This window comes from Cetorhinus maximus, chromosome 12 (genome assembly GCF_964194155.1).
Source record: "Cetorhinus maximus chromosome 12, sCetMax3.hap1.1, whole genome shotgun sequence".
Classification (NCBI taxonomy): Eukaryota; Metazoa; Chordata; class Chondrichthyes; order Lamniformes; family Cetorhinidae; genus Cetorhinus; species Cetorhinus maximus.
The window spans coordinates 108,640,521-108,662,888 of NC_135890.1; the positions used below are offsets into that span (position 1 = coordinate 108,640,521).

Below are 22,368 nucleotides of genomic sequence, written 5' to 3' on the forward strand. Positions count from 1 at the left end.
TAATAACATCTTGTGTTTACACAGTCATAATAGAGTATGAGTTACTTTTGAACAATGACGAGCAAGTAAAGGCCTTCTTGTCCATCCAACCTGTCCCAAGCACATCCACCCAAAACCATATGATCTTTTGAATAGAAAATAAAACAGATAAAAACCCAGGCCAGTTTGAGGGAAAAGAATCTGGGACATTCCTCTCTGACCCATCTAGGCGATCAAAACAAACAGAAGCCATGTTCAACATTGTGGGTGGAGGTAGCAGCACCTAGGATATTTGAAGCTCAAGAAACCTTCCTGAAGTCTTTTGTATTTTGTTTTTTTTCTTTTATTTAAATAAAAACTTTTTTTTACATTTATCAAAGAATACTCCTGGTACAGTGTAAAAACAGCAGGCACTAATGTTAGGAATCCTGTGAGTTTGTTTGTTCTTCGATGACCTGTTTGACCATTTCTGCAAGTTTCAGACGATCAACTTTATCATTAAACCGTCGCCCTGAAAAGACAGAGAAATGTTTTGTTAAACACAAAATTTGCAGAGAGTGTTGGGGGGTTCCTGCTCATGAGGTAAACTGTTTGCATTTTACTGAGAGCACAAGTTGAAGGATCACACTGGAGATTTGTGGATGTTTTCTCTCTTCAGAAGAGTATATGCCACTTAGCAGGTTTATTCAATGGAAACCAAGGAATTTGATTCATTAATAGAGCTTTAAATTTCTTTGAAATAACCAGCATCCTTTTATGCCACTTTATTTTCTGTCAAGTTATTTACAATTACAAATACAATTTGAGCAAACATATAATTGTGGCAGATCTTAAAAGGAAACTTGCTGTACCTAAAAGCAAAACCTATGAGGGGAAGGACTGGGGAATCTTCACCGGGGCTGCTGCTCTGCACTTCCTGGCAGCTGGGGTGTAAGAGAGCAGTGTTGGCTATAATCAAAAGGCACCGAATTAAAACCAATGCACCCAACATCACTCATGCAGAGAAGTGTGTTGATATAAAAAAACTATTTGAATTATTCAAATTCAATTACCAAGGCTGAAGTGGTTAAAGGATATGAATTCAATTAGTGCTTTATATGCATAAATTGGTAAACACAGGGGATTAATGATGTGCAAATTTGTTGACAATTGTATAGAACTGCCTGAAATAGCAAGGATGCTTAATAAGTGGCACCTTTATAATTTGACTTCAATGATACTGGTAACTGATTAGTGCTATTTGCCTAATATAGGGAGCTGCCTATGATAAGTGTGGAAAGCATAAAGTGGTAGGATTATAAAAGCTGCATTGCTAGCATCACTCACCATAAAAATATTTTATTTATTTAATCAAATAAGACTGTCTTGGTTTCAATAGCCACTTGCAGTAATGCGCAGTATATTTTAAATAACAACTTCAATGAAAACAAACATTTTTTAACTTCCTCTTCACGTTTCTAATGCTAATCCTAAAAGATTAACCTCTGGTTACCAACTTGAAAAAAGTGAAAATAAGCTTTCATTATTTACCCACAAATCCTCAGTTTACTATATTTCCTAATTTGGTATCTTCAGCAAATTTTAATATTAGTTCCCATATACGGCAAACAAGACAATTTAAGTAATAGGAGGAGTAGGCCATATGGCCCCTTGAGTCTGCTCTGCCATACAATAAGATCATAGTTGGTATTTGACCTCAACTCCACTTCTTCACCTAATCCCCATATTGCTTGATTTCTCAAGAGTCTACAACTGAGGATCCACAGCCCTCTACGGTAGAGAATTCCAAAATATTCACAGCCCTCAGTGAAGATCTGCCTCCTCACCTCAGTCTTAAATGATCAGTCCCTTATCCTGAGACTATCCCCACTAATTACACTACATCCAGGAGAAACAAGTCTCAGTATCTACGCTGTCAAGCCCCACTCAAGAATCTTATGTATACTTCAATGAAATCAACCCTTATTCTTCTAAACTCCAGAGTATAGGTCCATCTACTCAACCTCTCATCATAGGATAACTCTCATACCCCAGAAACCAATCTAGTGGAACTTCATTTTATCACGTCAAAGGCAAGTAGATCTTTCCTTAAAGATATCAAAACCGTGCATAGCATGCTAGTAGTCTCACTAAAGTCCTGTAAAATTATAGCAAGAATTAAGGAAGGACTTAAGTAGTGTTGTACTCCAACGCTTTCATGCCATTTGCTTTTGTTGCTACATCTGCATGCTAAATTTGTATTTATTGTACGAGGACAACCAAATCTCTCTGAACACCAACACTTAAAGTTCTTTTACCATTTAAATATTCTGATTTACTCTTCTTCCTACCGAAGTGAATAACCTCTCATTTCCCCACATTATATTCCATCTGTCACTTTATTGCCCACTCACTTAACCTGTCACAACATAATCCCTAGGCATGCCACAAACTACATGTTAATCTGAGCAAGATTTATTTACCCCTATCTGCTCTTTGGCTATCATCTGTTCATGTGCCATTAATGTCATGAGAATTTTGAAGAACAGAAGGAGGCTATTTCCCATTGCATGTGCACAGGCTCTGTGATGCAGAAGTCCCATTTCTGTTCTTTCTCCATATCTTCATTTATTCTCAAATATTTATTACATTTCTAAAAGTCATAGTGGATACTGTTTCCAATGGTTTCTTTTGGGGCTTTTCATGCCCCAACAACCCTCTAAAGCAAAACTCAAAATTTTTACTTTGTTCTTTTGCTGATCTTAAACCCATGCCCTCATTACTAATTCACCATCCACTGGGAGTAATTATTTCCTTATCAAAACCATTCATAATTTTGAAAACTACCACATCTCCTCTCAGCTTTTTTTGCTCTAATGAAAAAAGCTCCAGTTTCTCATCTATCTTAACAATCTTGATAAATCATTCTGCACCATCTCCATTGTAAGACACAAAACTGAACATAGTATTCTAACTACAGCCTAACTAACGATTTGAATAGGTTTAGTATTACCTTTTTTGCTCTCAGTCTACAACACAATTTACAAAACCTAGGGTCAGCAAAAGAGACCATTCAACCCATCGAGTCTGCGATGGGTCTTTTGAAAAGCAATCTAGTTAGTCCAATTCACCAGCTTTTTCCATTTTTTTTCTTCAATTATTATCCAATTCCCTTTTTGAAAGGCACTGTTGAACCTGCTTCCACCACCCTTACAGGCAGTGCATTCCAAATCCTACCCTCTTGTTACATAGTAAAGCTTTTCCTCATGTCACTTCTGATTTTTTTTGTTAATCACATTAAATCTGTGCCCTTTGGTTATCACCCTTCAGCCACTGAAATCATTTTCTTTTAATACTCTAACTAAACCCTTCCTGATTTTAAATACCTCTATCAAATGTCTTCATAGCTTGCTCTGCTCCAAGGAGAACAAGCCCATCTTTCCAGTCTATCCACATAACTGTAATCTTCATCGTGAAACTATTCTAGTAAATCTTTTATGTACCTTCTCTGTCCTTCCTAAAGTGCAATGCCCAGAATTGGACACAATATTTCAGCTGGGACCAAACTAGTGTTTTATATTATATAGAAACAGAAAATGTTGTGAAAACTCAGCAGGTTTGGCAGCATCTGTGGAGAGAGAAACAGAGTTAATGTTTAGAGTCCGTATGACTTCTTCAGAGCTAAAGAGTGAAAATGTGATGGATTTTATTCTTGTGTTTAAGAGGGGGTGGAGCAAAATAGAAGGTTATGGGTAGGTGGGAGCTCAGGAGAGATTGATAAAGATGTCATGGACACAAGACAAAGGGAGTGTTAAAGACTAAAGGTGATGATAGAAACAGCGACAGATGGCCCTGTGGGGTGGGGGGTTTGGTTGGGGAAAAAGGATTAAGGAAATATATATATATATATATATATATATATATATAGAACTCAATGTCAAGTCCGGAAGGCTGTAAAGTGCTTATTTGGAAGATGAGGTGCTATTCCTCCAGTTTGTGCTGGGCTTCAATGGAACATTGCAACAGGCCAAGGACAGCCATGTGGGTATGAGAGCAAGTAGTACATTGAAATGGCAAGCGACAGGAAGGTCTGGGTCATGCTTGCAGACTGAATGAAGGTGTTCCACAAGTGATCACCCAATCTGCGTTTAGGCTCCCCAATGTAGAGGAGACTGCATTGGAAGCAGCGAATACAGTAGACCAAAAGAAGGTGCAAGTGAAGCACTGCTTCACCTGAAAGGAATGTTTGGTGCCTTGGACAGTGAGGGGGGTGGGGGAAGGAGGCGATTGCATGGGAAGGTGCTGTGGGAAGGGGATGAGAAGTTGGCGATGATGGAGGAATGGAGCAGGGTGTCACAGAGGGAACAGTCCCTGCAGAATGCTAAGGGGGTTGGGGGTGAGAAAGAGAACAGCCGTGACATCATGGAGTTGGCAGAAATGGCAGGGGGTGATCCTTTGAATGCGGAGGCTGGTGGGGTGAAAAATGAGAACAGGGGGGACCCTATCATGGTTCTGGAAGGGAAGGGGTGAGGGCCCTGTGAATTCATGTCCCCTGATCATTAGTCAGGGCCCTTGGATTATAGGCCTGTAACATCATCACTATGCCACTGCTTTTCCCAATCTTACCCTTAACCAATTTCACTGTATAGTTCTCGATAACTTTTTCTCCCCTTAGTTCAGGCATGTTCATCCATGTCAGCTTAGTTGGCAGCACTCTAATAACACAGGGACAAAATTATGGGGGCATGAAATTAATATATGTCAGCAGCATGAAAAGGTTCATAGGTTGTAATAACAGAACAGTGGAATATTTTTTATAAGGCATGATATTTGTAAATGTTGATCTTCAGACAGATTTGGGTGCACTTGCACAAGGAACACAAAGTGAGCATGCAGGTACAGCAAGCAATTAAAAAAGCAAATGGCCTTTATTGCATGGGGATTGGAGTACAAGAATAAACAAGTCTAGACCACATCTAGAATACTGTGTGCAATTGTGATCTCCATATTTAAGGAAAGATACACTTGCATTGGAGATGGTATAGAAAAGGTTCACTAGACTGGTCCCTGAGATGAGAGAGTTGTGCTATAATGAGAGGCTAAGTGACTGGGTCTATATTCTCTGGAGTTTAGAAGAATGAGAGGTGATTTCATTGAAACATTCAAGATTAAGAAGGGGCTTGACAGGGTAGATTCAGAGAGATTGTTTCCCCTGGCTGGGGAATCTAGAACAAGGGGGCACAGTTTCAGGATATGGGGCTGATCATTTAGGACTGAGAAGAGGAGAAATTTCTTTGCTCAAAGGATTGTGAATCTTTGGAATTCTCTACCCCAGAGGGTTGTGGCTGTGCCATTATTGAATATATTTAAGGCTGGCATTGACAGATATTTGGTCTCTCAGGGAATCAAGAAATATGGAAAGCAGGCAGGAAAGTAGAGTTGGAGCCCAAGATCAGCTATGGTCATATTAAATGGCAGAGCAGGCTCAATGGGCCACATGGTTTTCTCCTACTCCTATTTCTTTTGTTATGCTCTGCCCTACCACATAGCACAATTAAATCTACCTGGGTTCTTTTCATTTCACACGGTTCAGTTACTTGTTGCCTTGAAACTTATTAAACATGAACTTTTCAAGTTAAAGAGTTTTGCAATTACAAATAGAAAGCATCCATAACCATTAGGAAAGACAATGTAGAAATTATTCTAAAAGCAGTGCAGAAAGTGAAAATAAAAATAGATGTAAGTTTGGGTAATCTATTCATATCTGCTATAATGGAGTCTTGATACAGGTATATCAAAACATAGTGCATCAGTACAACCCTCATTAGGCAGGAGCAGTGTTGAGAATAGACATTTCCTTTGTTACTGGACCCACCAAATTCAAGCAGGAAAATCATGTGGGAGAGGAATGGTGTGATGCCTCATATTAAGCTAACTGACTGATGTGCTGGGTGGGAGTCCAAGAAGAGAAGCAAAAAGCCAGCTTTGGATCCAGAATAGGAGGCTTCCATAATACTGACAAACTAAGTTTAAGGATGCAGATACTGTAGCATAGCTATGTCAAAATGCAGGCAGCCTGTTGCAAAGTGACATGTTCTGAAAGTTCAAGGATATGGGAGGAGGCCACAGGTACAAATCAATATTGACTGAATTTTTTGATTTTCCTGAGCTTTGATAAACTGAAACTTCACTGTAGTATAACAAAGGAAGTACAGCCGCACCCCGCCCCTCTTGGCCATGTGCTCAGGTTCACCCAGCAAAACCTTGGTGTCCTGTTGGACCCAGAGGTCAGCCTCAAATTCCAAAATTTACCCATCATCAAAATCACTTATTCCATCTCTGCAACATTGCTCATGCCCATTACTTACTCACCCTCTTCTCCACTGAAACCCTTATCTCTGCTTCTGTCAATGCTAGACGTGATTTCTACAAATGTTGTCTGTGCTGGCTTCCCAGCCTCCAGAAAATTCAATTTTTTCCAAATTAGCCGTCCATATCCTATACAAAAGCAAAATATGTTGGATGCTAGAAATCTGAATATAAACAGAAAATGCTGGAAACAAGCGGTCAGGAATAACTGTTTCTCTCTCCAAAGAAAACGTTTCAGATTTGTGTTACTGGCCTGAAACATAATCTCATGGTTTCTCTCTCCACAGATGCTGCTAATCTGCTGAGCATTTCATGCACCTTTTTGTTTATATCGCCCATATTTTGTCCTGTATTATGCTCTGTTCATATTCACCCCTGTTCTCACTGGCCTCCACTTGCTCCCTCTTCATTCAAGCATTGATTTTAAAATCCTCATCCTCAAATCAATCCTGGGCCTGCACGCACTCCAGCTCTGTAACCTCCTCCACTCTTACATTCTGCACCTGTTTGGTTCTCCAATTCTGGTCTTCTCTGCGTCCTCTTTCCTTCACTCTGTTCATTTACCAGACAGCATTTCATTTCCTCAGCCTTACTCTCCAGAATTCCATCACTAAATCCCTCTCTTTCTCTCACATCAATTTTAAAAACCTTCTCAAAGCCCATCTTTTCCAACACCTCTCCAAACTCTTGCACCTTGGCTTGGATTCCACTCTTTTAATCCCAATATCTATCAAACTTATTCTCTCCCTACTCTTCTGCATGTACGTGGCAGGTTTTCTGTACTGAAAATGCTATATAAAGGCAAAAGTTGGACATGTGTTCTTGTCCACGATTTTCCAGAAGTTACTGATCTCAGCTGTGCTGTCACAGAGAGAGGTGGAGCAGGGATCAATCACTTCCCTGTAGGGAGAGAGAGAGAAGAATCAGAAAGAGATTCATCCAACAGGGTGATCTACTGCACCTCCTTTAGCTCCCCAAATTGTCACTTATACAGGCAACCTCATCTCCTGGATGGTCAATGGAGACTAAGATTGTAAAATTTCCCAAGTTACCAATTAATCCAACTTTGCTGTGTTTTACTATCCTAATATTTTAAGATAGCCCCTTTCTGTCATGGAGTACAGGAGCTAAATGGGGGAAAATGGGTATAAAAGGAACAACTAAAGAAGATGAAAGAAAAAATATAGAAATGGACAATGAAATATAAAAACGTGTTAGCCAGTGTGTTAGCACATCTGAAAGGTCCAATACGTTCATCAGACACGTTATTAGGCGTTCTTCCCTGTAGCTGAATTTTTCTGGCTCCTTCAGGTGTTACTTCAATGAAACCGGCTCCCTCGCTCCTGTTGCATATTCCAGTTAATATTATGCTACAACTTTTAAGTGTTTACTTTTCGTAACAAATAATGTAGGATGTACTCTGAAACCAGAATTTATTGGAAACTGAAGGGAGTCACAGGCAAGTCAGCATTTTATCAAAAAGGTACAACCACCTCAACACACCTGCACCTCACACAGGCATGCATGCACACAGTGGATACAAACGCTCCTGGATAAATTCCAGGACAGATTTTTGTGCAGGCTTGGTAAAAAGTCTATTTGCAAGGCAACCAGCAGCTGTTCTCTCACCATTCCAGCTGAGGCTCTGCAGCATGTCACGAAGAAATTTACAGTCTTTATTGTACTTCCAAGCCTCCTGCATCACCTCATTCAACTTCTCATCTTCATTCTCTCCTGCCAAAACAAGGAATTTCAACGTAGAACCTCCACATATGACATCACATTGCAATTTTTCTTCAATCCTTATTCTTCAAGTTTTATTTTCCCTTTCAGCAGGGAGGATAGGTGCAGGCACTATATAAACCTCTGCCAGATCAACACTTAAAGCTGCTAGTAACACCAATTCCAGACTTGTAGGTCTCATGCAGTGAATGGAGAACCAAAATTGCTTAAACAGGAAGGAAGACTTTTTTTTAAAAAAAAGAAAAAACTGATGGCTGGCCTCAGCAAACCTGGCAAGATTATTTTTTCTGGGGTACTGTTGGCTGCACAAGGTCCCAGTGTTGAGAATCAAAATCATTAGCAAAGCTCTTACGCAATATAAAAACAGCTTCAACTGCTTCAATGTACTGGTGTAGACAGATGAATACCATAGTTTTCTGCAAAGAAATGGAATTCATGCTACACCACCTAGTCAAATTGCACTGTGCTTCGGGAATGTGGGTCAGGAGAAAAAAAAATGCTTGGCCTCCACTCAATGTAACTGCAATCATGGGCTCACCATTTGGAGGGAAAAATGCTGCATCAACCCATATTCCATTAGGAAATGATACTGTTTAATGGTTCTATAAAGCATCCAGCCACCATGCCACCTACAGATAATCAGAACAACTTGGCAGATACATGTACATTCTTCCATGACTACTTTTTATTTCCTTATGTTGGAATAAAAGTTCCATTTCTCTTAATTATCCCAAGTTCACATTAGCGTCCTTACCAGCTTGCGGTAGAATACACTGCGCGATGACATCCCGCAGCTTCTCTAGAGCGACATTGGCATCCTCTGCCTCATTCTCTGGATCATGAATATAGACACCGTCCTTGGGCCTCGTGCTGTAACAAAATGACAATCTATTATGGCGGGGGGAAAGCTCCTATATGAACAGGCGCAATTAGCCAGCCAAATCTGAGACACATTTAGTGGGCTAAGACATTAAACAGGCTTATTTTCTTAAAACAAAAAACAAAAAAAGGAAGAAAAGGTAGAAAGAATTAATAAAAATGAAAAGCAATAAAAAAAACACGAGAAGAGCGACGGGAAAACTGACATTACCCATCTCGCCCCCACTACAAGTGTGCCATCTATCAGGCGATCGCGCTGTGGCACTGGTGATGGTCATTGGAGAAGTCCGACGTCTGGATTGCCTGCCTCACCTGCTGGCTGAAGGAGGCTATCTGGAGGCAAACAGCCATATGAGAAAAACAACAATGGGGAACATTTAGGGAAATGTTATTTTTTTAAATCTTCTTAAAGGGGAACAGTCTTCACTTGAATCATTGTATAATCCTAAATGTGATAAAAGGACATCCCTCCTCTTGATAAGGTTTCATTTCAAATCTGCAGTTCAAATATTCCTCTTCACAAGTGGGACAACAGCTGAATCTTCATTACACCCCATGCATTGATCAACACATCTGTAGCAAATATACTAAGCTCTTGTAGCTTAACCCACCAGGATTTCAACAAGGACTTCCTCGATGAGTTCTACAGCTCCAGTACTCACTTGTTATGTAAGACTTGCCAAAGAAAGCCAGAACTCCAGCTCTCAAGATTATTTCTGGCTCTACACTTCTATTGATAGCATTTTTTTTTCTGTACACTTACTAGCATCTCAGTCTTGCCTGGATCTTATTTTATGCTTTAAAACCGCTAGTCAGATGGTGAACCAGGGTTGTCGTTTTGTGCGGCCTCTCCTGTGTTGTGACATCATGAAGTTCCATGTCAATAACTGAAATGACGGCACTATCTAGGAATTCAACAAGCCTGGAGTGAATTTTACTCTTCCATTCAGATCACTGCTGCAAATGCCAATAAGATACGATAAGCAAATTTTAAAACCATGAAATGGAGTAAAGAGAGGAGGAGCAAGAAACCATGCGCACCATTCTTTATAACGCTTAGGACTGCATGTCAATTCAAATGAACACAGTTTCCCTTTAAGGAGGATTCAACTGTTGCAGTATTGGTGAAAAATCTGAACATGGATTGTAACAAGTTTTAGAAAGAGTCCTCTTGGAATGAAGTCCATTTCAAATCAATCCCTGCTATAACCAAAGCTTTGAGAGCTCGCCGATGACTTGCTGAGTAAATGCTATATACAGTGAGGTACTGAGCCATACAGACCGGGAAACTTCCAAGTTCATCCCTGGTCCGTGTTGAGTTAGCTCCTGGCCAGGGGCAGGAGCTAATGGCTTCAGTCCAAGGCTAGAGAGGGGAGTTGGGGGGTGGTGGGAAATATCAGCCAGGGTTTCCACTTGTGCTCCAAGTACGCATATCTTAAGGAGAAAGGAATGGGCATGGCTGTGATCCTTCTTCCTGCCCCCATAGTCAAAATGACTGCCAAGACACACACAAAGAATGAACACTTGGAATAGGCGCCGGGGGCAACCATGCCCGCGGAACCATACCCCATCACAAGTCTGAGCCTTCAGAGCAGGTAGGATTAAACAAAAATCCAAATGTCTCAAAAGGCTTTGGAGTTTAAATTTGTGACTACCAGCTTTCAATGTAGTGAAACATCCAACATTTGAAATGTAGAAATTAATAGTTCATTAGAAGAGGGAGTCATTGTTGCAACAAGTTTTTTTTTTAAAACACCACTGGTTATTAAACAGTTTGTAGTTTCAACTTTTGCAAAAAACTATAACAAGTTGACTTTCCTTCCTGATTGGTGCATAGAGAAATCTTTATTAAATATGGATATCCATAGTAAATAAATGGTGGTTTCATCTTTTTAAATTTAAAAGGCTTTACTTACTTTAAATGTTTTCACCTGCATAACTTGGACAGAGTCAACATCTTTGTGCTGCAAGTCATGCAGGTTAGTCAACCAAAAAGAACACTACTGACTCCTGCTCCCTCTAGTGTTCCACCTCCCTACTAAATGCCTTAGCTGGATTTCCCAGCCTTCTGCTAAACCATAACCTTTGTGAATTGCTAGAAATTTTGAATACATTGAATGGAATCAAAAATCTTGCAACAGCTTCAAGTTTGTAAGATGTCTTTGAGTGGCAATCATAGACTGCAGTTAGTCATGCAAACTCCCTGATTTTCAACAACATCTTGGATTTAAATAGCATCTTTAAACTTAGAAAAAGTTCAAGGCATTTATTTATGGGCTTATGATGTTGTTATTCTATATACACTTAAAATAATAGTGTCAGAGGTTTGTGCTTTAGGTCCCTCCACAGTCTACGGACAATGAATAAAATCAGAGCCGATTTAAAAACTCAATTCAGATACTTCGTAAAGCATCACTAACAACACAACAATAAGCAAATTTTCCAACAAATTAATACTGCAAATTCATTGAGGCTTTGTTTTCAATTTTGTCCCCTTCTTTCCTGAATACATGCTGGGGTATGGTTCCATGGGCCCTTTCCTCAAGTTGATGTTCTAGCAAGCCCAGAGGCTGAAAGCCAGCAAACTATTTGACCACAAAGGGCATCACAGCCAAGCCCAATCCTGCCCCGACCTGCCATCCAAAAGTGTATACCATCCAGGAGGTACAACACAATCGTGACCAGGAACATTGGTTGATTTATATCTTCCTACTCAATGGGTGCTAGGGCTAATGATAGTATCCCCTGCCCTGTTAGATAAATTAATTTAGCACAGACACAACCAAATCTATGAATTCCTGGTCTGTATAGCTTAGTGTTGTATTTTGCAATGCATCGGAGGAGCTCAGTTGTACATTGTGAAATATTTTAGTGGACTCCAGACATAAACTCACATACAATCCTGATTCCAGCAAAGAATGTGAGCAAACCAAACCACCTCTTATTCACTCCCCATTCTTTACAATTCCTGAAACAAACATGAAACATTTCCAATTTGCAATGGTCTGCATGGTTAATGAGCTGGTAAATTTCATTTTCATATTTTTCAAGTCTAATCAATTTTAGCAGAGAAAGATTTTGCTAAATGGCTTCTGATTAGGACCGACTAATGGCCACTCTTAACATTTACAAAAATAGTTATTTTTTGTGTGTGTTCTGCAGAACTCCAAACAGAATATTTCTTTGCAAATTAATTCTGTTATTAGGGTTAGACTGTAAACTGGAAAAAAGCTATACTGGGAAAAGAATGAACAACTTGGTTGGCAAGGAAAAGAAATACAGTAACTGTATAGGCACACCGCGATCAAGTTATTTAATCAGTGCAGCACAGAGGAACAAGTAGGAGTGTACTCCCAATTTCTCCTTTCTGAAAGATGCTGAATTTTGCTGTGGCACAATTTAACAAGTGCTATTGCTGTTTGATACTCATCATTCTTGAAGTGCAAGAGTGCAGGCATGAGTGCTAAATGTGAAAGGCATCACAGATCCTGACTCAGCCAAACTCCACACATCTTGTCCAGACTGGATTTTGATATATGCAGATTTTCTAGTGGGGTCACTGGATAGCATCCAAAGCAGGAACTGCAGCCTCCCTTTCCCCACCTCAAGTTACTGAGGCAAGATTTGGTAACCCAACTGCTGCCCTGGCTGAAATCAATTAGCACAGGGGACTAAGATAATAACTGGGGCCTTCCTAGGCTCCATGTCTTTGTATAGTGCTCTCACCCTCTAACAATTGTGAGAACATGAACAGGAGTTACTTGAAATTCTATCCCAACTTATTTGCTCCTCTGTGCTTGATTTTATTGTATAACTCTAAGACCGTGGTTAAAGGACAGATGGTATCCTTCATTGTCGAACTCTGCAAATAGAAGAAATACAGTAGCCACACAGCGCTCGACATCTCGCCAAACACAAACTCCTCTAGAGATTAAGCAACATTTTTCATCAATGTACATGAACACTGAATATATTACATTCAGTAAGACACACTTACCCAAGTAGTTTCCTCTTGCGAAGAATTGGGTTATTAACAGAGTTTAGAGGTTTAAGGCTCACTTTCAGATCCTGAATTCTCATACTGGCCAGCTGCTCTGCATGGGCCTGCTGGATCCCAGCAACCATTGCCTGCGATACATAGTTTCACCATCAGTACAAGCTGTTTTACAAAACAACAAATCACCAGCAGACGGACTATTCCACCCTGCAAACACATACAACAGCAATCATAATGGCAACCACAGAGAGCTTTCTTTTAACCTATGGCTGAAGGATCTGAGACGCAAATGAAGCCCAAGTCTTTGTTATTGCTTGAAGTATAGACTATGAATCAATCTGATATTGGACTTCACAAACACTAGAAAAGTCTGAAAATTCTCAATCTAAAACACAACTCCTAGGATTTGATCAATGCTTAAAAAAAACTGAAAAGTCTGAATAATACTAACTCCTGCCAAGTATATCACAAGAAAAGTAATGCTATAGACAGATGAAGTCGCTGCAATTATGTAGTTAACTACTTGCTGTCACTGAGTCAATCAACAGTTAAGGGGATTCACCTTATCCATCATCATCTGGGAAGATGGGAGGATGTTATCTAAAGCTTCTGTGGAGTTCAGCCAGGGATGATCCAGCACCCCTTCAATATTGAGTCGTTCCTCCGGCTTTACCTTCAGCAACCTGCAGGGAAAGAACAGTTTACTATGAAACTGGAGTTTGGAAAACTGAGGGGTCCATATATTATTTATATCTGTTAACAGAGAAAAAAGTACTTTTACAATCAAAATGCTAATTCCAACTAGAAAACAACTGAGCAACAAGTGGCATCCACTTATACTATACTGCTATTCACCTACAATAAAATGCATGGCCCACCGATATCTTGTCTTGATGGCCAGTTTTAGCAATCTGATGAATTTTTCCATAATGGCCTCAGCAGTACCTCAGACTCAGACACTACCACAGCAACCCAGCGACTCAACTCACTTTCTCACAATGTCCTTCGCCATCTCGGAAATCTGACTCCACTCTTCCTCTGGGAATTCAAAACTTCCCGTCATGATCTTTTTCCGCATGTCCTTCGGGATAGTCCGGCTGTGGTGTTTGGAATAAAACGGTGGATATCCACATAGCATCACGTAAATTATTACACCCAGCGACCACAGGTCACAGCTCTGGGATAATAAACAATAAAAAAATAAAAATAAGGTTTCTATATAAAAAACATTTTTCATAAAATAGAATGGGAGGTTATCTTGGAATTTACTTTATAAGTTTGCCTGGCATCAATCCCCACATCACTTGTGGGGAGAGAATGAATAGCCTGTTCCCTGGTCTCAAGAATGAAGAACTTCTCTTAAGAAAAAGTCCTCGTCTTCATTCAGCATCACCTCCAGCCTCTTGAGCGAGATCAGAGCTCATTAAGTTGGTTTTGGGGGGGGGGGGGGCGGGAGCGGAAAACCATGGAAGCAACTCCGTTTCATTGGTATTCATGCTTTGTCACTAGATTATCTCAATGTCATGACAGATGTCAGATACATAATTGATACAATCATCACGTACTAAAATGAGGGCCACAGTATGGCTTTTTACTGGGAGGGCGTATAAACAATGGGGCTTCAAAGATTTGAATGTTTGCTACACCAAAGCATTGAATGCTACAGAACTTGTGGAGGGAAACCATAGAACATGGGATGAAAGAAACATAAGGACAGAAGGAAACTCAAGAAGTGCAGACAACTTGTGTCCAACTTCAAATCCAATTGGAACAAACAAAGATTCGAAGCTTTGCTGTGGTTCATAATCACTCTGCTGAGCTGCAGTAAAAGCACCACATTAATTCTTAAGAGACCAGAAACTAAGAGAAAAAGAATCTGCATTTATAAAGAACTTTTCACAACACCAGCCATCCTAAGTACTTGGGTCCCCCAAAAAGCAATGTAATAATAATCAGATTTTTTTTTACAAAGTGATTTTGGTCTAGGGATAAACATTGGTTCAGACGTCGGACAGGGTTGGAAGGGTGGTGGGATGTGGAGGGGCAGGGACCTCCCTGCTACTCTTGGAATAGTGGGGTGGGGTCTTTTACATCCACCCGAGGCGGCAGAGGGGACCTCAGTATAAAAGTCTCATCAGAAACGTGACACCTCCAACAGTGAAGCACTCCTTCAATACTGCACTGGAGTATCACCCTAGATTTTGTGCTCATGTCTTGGAGTGGGACTTGAACCCACAGCTTTCTGGATCAGAGGAGAGTGTGCTACCAACTGAGCCATAGCTGATGTTTGCAAAAATTAAAATCACAAAACTGCCAGGCCAGTTCTATATTCAGTTTAAAAATACAAGTAATAGCCAAAATTATGGTCACTACCTCACATATACTGGTATACAAAACAAAAAAATTCTTACTTTAACTTAGGTACTTTCAACAATGTGCATGTCAACTGAGGGCCCTTGCAACATTGAACTTTCTCAAGTCAACTTTCCCCAATGTTACTTGCACATGCAGTTTAAAGAAAATAAAATGAAAGGAAGTTCGAGGGAAACATCAATAATTGTTCACTCAATTGCTATTCCAACAAGATACCTCCCATTATATCAACATAGGATATTGTTCACCATAGAGAGATTACCACTATCCAACCAATACTGCATATTATAGTTAGTTTAAAAAAATTAAAAAGAAAATATTCAAAAATATAACTGAAGAAAAGGAGGTTAGGAAAACAATATCTTCCAGTACAGAGACTGACAAGGATTTAAAATAAATCAGAGAACCAATTTTGTAAAAGAATATTTTATATGTTTCAAGATTGGAAAGAGTGTCCTAGCTGGCCTCAGTGATGTCATTATTAACTACATCACGTGTTAAATACAAAATTCTACATTTTTGAATGACCCAAAATGATTTGTTGCACTTCTGTTTTACAGTATGGATGACAGTGCTGTAGGGAGGCTTTAATAACATTTCTTTTATTCACCTTTAAATAATTTAGTTCCTTTGGGTCCTGTTGGTAATGTTTCATACATTCATAAAGAGCATTGGATGTGAAATAGTAGACTGAAGGACTAAATACTGCAGAGATTAATTGAGCATAAAAAAGGTAAAATAGATGCTTCCTGATAAATCACTTCCTTAATTGTTTTCTCCTTTTTAAGTTTTAAAAGAGCCTTCAATTCTTTAAGATCACTCATCAATCAATAGCAAGAGGCCAGGCTATCTACTCTCAGGATCTTTCAGTGGAGACAGGTGCCAGTTGTATACAGCCATATTTCAGTATGACTCACTATCTTTACCTATCCCAATAATCACTTTTCGGAGGGGGGAGGGAGATCAGGAGAGGGAGAACCTCTTCATTGCTCAATACCCTCTGCTACTAACCATGGCACGATCACAAAATCTCTGTGGAATAATAGTCACGAACTGGCGTCTTTCGCTATTTTGGGTGGTGGGGATTTGGTGCAGGGGTAAGGAATAAGCAAGCAACAAAGAGCAGAATTAGTACATAATTGTGCAACACTAAATGAATTTATATTGAATCTTCCTCAAATGCACATCGCATTATTTATTGCTTCTGCTCCACTAAAGTAAGATGAAGACTTCTTTATTACTATATTATAACTGAGCCAACCCATTCTGTTGATTAGAACTGGTCCTGCCAGTAATGTTTCACTTAACCAGCCATACCTTTTTCTTATGACCTCTGAAGGCAGTGCTAGATAATATTTTATATGAAGGTGATAAAAGGTTGATTACCTTGTTGTATGTGTAGGGAGTGGGTGAGGTAGGTATGATTCCAGATTTCTCTTTCTGGTGTCTCCTCTGGGCTTCCAGTACCTGCGACAGAAAGGAAAAGATTAAATGGAGAAACCAAGTCTCCCTAATTTTGTGCACCATGCTAATTACTTCAATTTAGCAAAAAGGAATTAGCATCCAGTTTCGAATGAATCAATCCATAATTTAAAATATGGAGGAAGCTCTGAGCTTCCAAGAGACCGAGCAAGGGAGAAAAATGGATTAGAAAATAAAATCTGCAGAAGTATTGCAACTGGCATATGCCCCCAGGGCACAGAAGAAATGTCAACGATATGGGAACATTTCTGACGTGTCTGTTGGAAATAAGTGTGACTGACTCAAAGTTCCTAAGAAAACATTTTTTCACTTGGTCCATTGCCTTGGGGCAAATTACACAAAATACCTTCCAAATTCTCAGTTGCCATGTTGCTTCCTCAGCCATCCCAGTATATGCTAAGAAATAAAAAAAAACTGTAATGTATTTTAATTCCCTGTAATCGCTTTACCATGCCCTCCCTCACTCTGGAACCTTGATCTTCAATTATCTTGTTATCTACACCATCAATTCTTTAACTCAGTTTTCTTATTGATACTTTTCAGAATGGCTGCATATGCACCACCTCACTAACCATAGTCTAACCCTCAATTTTCTGTTATTCATGAAGCACAAGTCAGTAACTAAACAATACATACACTCTAAATAGTCATCATTACATCTAAGTTAGATACTGCTCTCCAAAAGGTTGCACACTTCAAGAGCTCACCGAGTTGACTGGGTCATCATCTTGGATCCATACTTCTGAGACAGGTGCTGATTGCTCACCAGCCATTGCTTCAACCAGAATGAAAGGACAACCACAGGCCCCATACACAGTTACATTGTGATATGAAGGAAAAGTGTATCTAATGTAACCAGTCTTCCAAGCACCTCCTTTGCAATCCTATCCCTTCAGCAGCTTACAATTTTGTTATGAGACTTCACAGAATTTACCAAAAGAGTCCCTCCATTATTCCTATTCCCTGCATAGGCATTTAGTTAAGTAAATCAACATGATATAGAACACCGCTAAGAAAGTCAAACATCAATGCTGGAGCTGAGGTCAGAAGCTTCAACTCCCAACAGGCCTCAGAGCTTTTGTGCATACGCAGGCTGGGAGTGGGCTACACATGTGCAGATTGCGTTCTTTGCGTTCAGCACCTGTGCAAGAAGAAAAAGGTGCAAAAACACAAGTCGGGTGACCAGGAATGGAGCGCCATGGAAGACTACTGTTCAGGGGACAGGGAGAGGTCCCAAAGGAAGAGTCCCAGAGAGGGGACAGGGACAGGAAAAGGTCCCAGTTCAGTTAAAAGAAGAGGAGCAGAGAAACAGGTTCTAAACAGGAGAAGGGCTGTGGGGAGCAGACTTTAGGCGAAGAAGGCAGCCAAAGGTTTGTGACTCTGTGAGGAAGATAATTTTGAAGCTGGTTGTCAATCAGACATACATGTTTCTGTAGCAAACTTAAAGGACCCATTGAATGCATGTTTCCATTAACAGAGTAGAAGAATAAGAAAAAACCCATATTCTTCTGTAATAAAGTTGAGAAACCTAAGCAAAAGTCATTTGTAGCATAAGCATGACCAGTATGCATCCATGTATGAAAAGGGGAAGACCACCAGAGTATTGGTTTGCAGTCACACTAGCAAGGTTGAAAACCCGAGTATGAAATATAAATACAAGCTGGTCAAGATGTTTCTAAAGAAAACTTTAATGTATCTTCACTACCTTTGGTTAACTATGAAAAGATTATGGCCAAAAACCATGTAATTGTTGTATCTTGTATTATTTTAGTTTTGAAGAAGAGTCATACGGACTTGAAACGTTAACTCGGTTTTTCTCTCCAAAGATGCTGTTAGACCTGCTGAGTTTTTCCAGCATTTTCTGTTTTTGTTTCAGAATCTCAGCATCCGCAGTATTTTGCTTTTATCTTATGTAATTGTTGGTGTTCTATTCAGAGTTTAAAGAAAAGGAAGGTTCTGAGTTATTATTTTGCTAATCCTATTTGCTATATGTACTGGCTTTTTTGGTTAAGCTTTGGTGTCCTTATAATACAAGATGTGTAATTGTGCAACAAAATGAAAAGGCTGTCTGTATAGTATGTAATAAGCTATTTGTTAGAAGTTTAGGATTTGAGTACTTCTTGTGAAGAAACTGTAAAGCCATTGTAAAGAAACCTTCACTGTAGGGAAGCTCTCTTTCTTCCAAGGGAAAAGTGTTATGAAAAGTCAAACTTATCTTCACGATGAGAGCAGAGGTCGGGGCCTTCAACTCCTGATGGCCTTGGAGCTGTTGCGCACATGCAAACCAGGGGCGGACTGCACATGTGATCAGCATTTTTACACTCTCTAAGCTCAGTGCACCTGTGCAAGAAGAAAAACGACACAAAAATCTGGGTCAGGAGGCCGGGAGCAGAGTGTCATGGAAGACTAGTGTCCCAGGCAGGAGATTGGGGGATGGGGTGAAGAAGAGACAGGGAGAGGTCCCAAAAGAAGAATCCCAGGAAGCGGACAGGGGTAGGAAAAGGTCCCAGTTCAGTTAAAAAAAAAAGGGTCAGAAACAGGCTCCAAACGGAAAAGGAACTGCGGGAAGCAGATTTTAAGTGAAGAAGGCAGCCGTAGGTTGGTGACTCAGTGCTGCGGGCCATTGGGGCAAAGGTACCCCTTTGGAGCAGCCGAAGTTGTGCTTGAGAGTCGGTGCTTGAGTGCAGACTTGGGAATTCAGGGGAACAGAATCTTGGGAGACGAAATTGAAACCCCGCGAGGTGGGCCTATGTTGATGCCATTTGAGTTGGAGTGACTTTTGGAGAGAATTCCAAGGTTAGATCTTTGAAGATGAAAACTGGAATCTCTCATGAGAGAGAGAAAAAGAGAGCTTCAGTGAGATTGTTGACTCAGTTTTACTTGTGTCTTGGTGGGTTGTTGAGAAATCCATGGAGACTGTCTTGGTCACATCTGCAATTTATTATGTAGTGTGATGTGTTTGACCACAGTTAGCTTGTTAATTCACATGTACCTCATACTTACTCTGAATGTTGGAGTAGAAGATAGATATTATAAATTGTCTTATCTTTTTGACCTTGTAAAGTTTATTTTTGTGCCTTCACAAAGTCTTGTGGCTTTCTTCACTGAGCAAATGTCTTGAACCTCAAACTTTGTTTAGTTTAACCAAAACATTATTGGTCCCTAACCGGGTCTTACTAACAACTTGGGCGTCTGGCCTAGGATCATAACACACAGATAGGACAAAAAGTGAATAATATCCTATTTTACATATGTAATGTTTATCTTCACACCATAACTTAATAAACAATGAGATTTGACAGTTTCCATATCCTCTGACTGACTATGAATGATGTCTCAAGAAATCAATTACTGGCAATTTAAAAACTGCGCAGTTCAAGTATTTAACAATTAACAGTAACAACCTTTCAAATTGCCTGCCATTAAGTGGAGAGTTTTGGTGAATTGTCTGGTATACCACTAAGTTGGTGGCAAAAAATAAAAACACTTACCTGAGGTGCTACATAATATGGAGTGAACTGTGGAGTCATCAGATCCCCGTGATCGATTTTGGCAAATCCAAAGTCGCACAGTTTAACTGGTGCATCCTACAAGGTGCAAGAGTCAGGATATTAAAAGTAGGAAAGGAAAAGATAATCAGTTGGCCTTGTTACAAGACCGTAGGAGGCTTTTAAACACAGATGACCATTTGCCCACTATGTCTGTGCTGACTCTTTGCAAGAGCAGTTCGACACTAATTACTGTAGCCCTATGCTCTCCCATAGCATTCTCGACTTTTACCTTACATCCCAATAAATTGCAACTGTTACATTAGCCCATTTGGCTAACCTATATCCTCGTGATGTCGCTTAACAGTCCTTCTTGGTGCTTTATGTTAAGAGAAAATTTCAACATCACTTATACCCAAACTGTATGTTGCTTTATATTGATATAAATGTATGGTTTTATAAAATTATCAAAAAAAAGCTACTGCAATCCAAGCAACACCAAATATGACTAACACATTTTTCAGCCTGCCCAGACTTAAGAACTACTTTTCTCTGCATATCACACCACAGAGGGCAATGTCCAGACCTCTTTCTTTTTCTTAAAAAAAAAATTACCTACAGACAGTTAAGTCACTTTACAGGTTTTTAAAACCAGTATTTTTAGAGAAATAAACTAGCACACTGGGGTTGTTTGTACAACTGCATATAGATCAAGAACAATCCACTATAAAGTTTATGGTGACAGTCTTGGGATTTGGTTGTGGCATTGCCCTTTGTAGGGCACATGGAGAGCCTTTTGCTTGTAGCTACAATCCGGCCTTCTTTGAGGGCTGGAGACTTTCCCTTACTTCCAATGGTCCACATAACCTGCTCTGTTGAAGCTGCAGATCTTTGGTTCATTTGTTGTGGAATGGTTTCACTTTGCTGTGGTGAGGAAATGTCTCTACTTACAGCTAGCAGTGACAGCTCCACCAACCTGCTTGTTGCTGGAGGTGTTGGAGAGTAGGGAAAGGGCTGGAATGCTCAGCATCATTGAGGTGGAAAATGTGAATGCTCCTGTCTCACTAGAAAAAGAAAAGTGGCTGAACTGTAACAGAGAAGGTGAAGAACAAAGATGAAAAGGAGGAGAGAAAGGAAAAATTTATCGTGCAGAGGAGAGAAATAAATTCAATAAATGGCTTTAAAATGTAGCCAACAGCAGATAAAGCCCCTACCTCACACCACTAATTTGCTGCACTTTCAAGTATTAATAACTTAATCATAAACCCACAGAGGTGGGAGCATGAATTTGTGGTTGAATTGAGGCCCACTGTTGAGATGAGATAAACTCAGAGCTGGTTTACCACATTTGTACAAATTGACTCCCATATTTTGCAAAGCAGTCTAGAAGACCCAAGACTGACATCAGACAACAAATTAAAAAGGGGAATGTGGTACATGGATACCAATCTATCTAGACAGGAATGATTAAAAAGGAAGGGAAAGCATCCAAAGTCTTTGGCATACAAGATATTATTACGGGACAACCCTTGAACAGGAACTGAAAATCCATAGTGACGATACCTAGCATTCTTAGTTTGAATATACAGATACAGAGCCTAAATAATCAGCACAGTGCTTGGAGTGGAGGCATGAGAATTATCCAAAATAATTAACTGAGGATCAAGTAATGGAACAAAAATGACTTCACCATTAGCAGTATATCTGTTTCTTTTGGGGTGGGTGAGGGATTGAAGAATTCTAATTTCAGTAGAAATGCTTCCAGTACTGATCACAAACAAAAAATGAACTTTATTCTGCTACCTAATAACTCAAGTCCTAAACTGCATTGCATGCCAGAAATGAACTGGAAATCATGCCTTCCTTGCCACTCCTCCCCAACCAGCCCCTAATCCCAAGGGTCACATTCTGACTATTGCTTGGAATGCTGCTACCAAATGATAAAAATAAAAACTCAATTTCAAGGATACATTTTAGATCTATCCCTGACATATTTACTGTTTTACAGATAATACGCACTTTCCACCCTTATGGAAGGTCATGGCATGCTGTGAATGTGGCAAGGAATAGAGTTCAATT

The 22,368-nt window shown here is 39.8% G+C and overlaps 1 protein-coding gene and 1 long non-coding RNA gene across 4 annotated transcripts in view; one reads left to right on the top strand and one right to left on the bottom strand.

The window, feature by feature from the left end:
- Positions 1–22,368, top strand: part of LOC144687835 (uncharacterized) — a 239,690-nt gene that overhangs the window by 161,833 nt on the left and 55,489 nt on the right. The window lies entirely within an intron of this gene.
- mapkapk5 (MAPK activated protein kinase 5) overlaps positions 306–22,368 on the bottom strand; it is a 66,396-nt gene continuing 44,333 nt past the window's right edge. Inside the window, exons 7-15 of one of the 3 annotated variants that reach the window (XR_013578218.1) lie at positions 20,293–20,388; positions 16,706–16,786; positions 13,936–14,123; positions 13,509–13,629; positions 12,947–13,077; positions 8,825–8,940; positions 7,957–8,061; positions 4,585–4,673; positions 329–490 (exon numbers count right to left, since the gene is read on the bottom strand). Coding sequence is in view for 1 of the 3 variants with exons in the window: in XM_078554358.1 (XP_078410484.1) it covers positions 399–490; positions 7,957–8,061; positions 8,825–8,940; positions 12,947–13,077; positions 13,509–13,629; positions 13,936–14,123; positions 16,706–16,786; positions 20,293–20,388 (930 nt within the window). In the remaining 2 variants the exon portion in view is untranslated. Of the gene's footprint in view, positions 491–4,584; positions 4,674–7,956; positions 8,062–8,824; positions 8,941–9,160; positions 9,279–12,946; positions 13,078–13,508; positions 13,630–13,935; positions 14,124–16,705; positions 16,787–20,292; positions 20,389–22,368 lie in introns of all 3 variants that reach the window. The other 2 variants (XR_013578219.1, XM_078554358.1) reach the window with 2 other exon arrangements.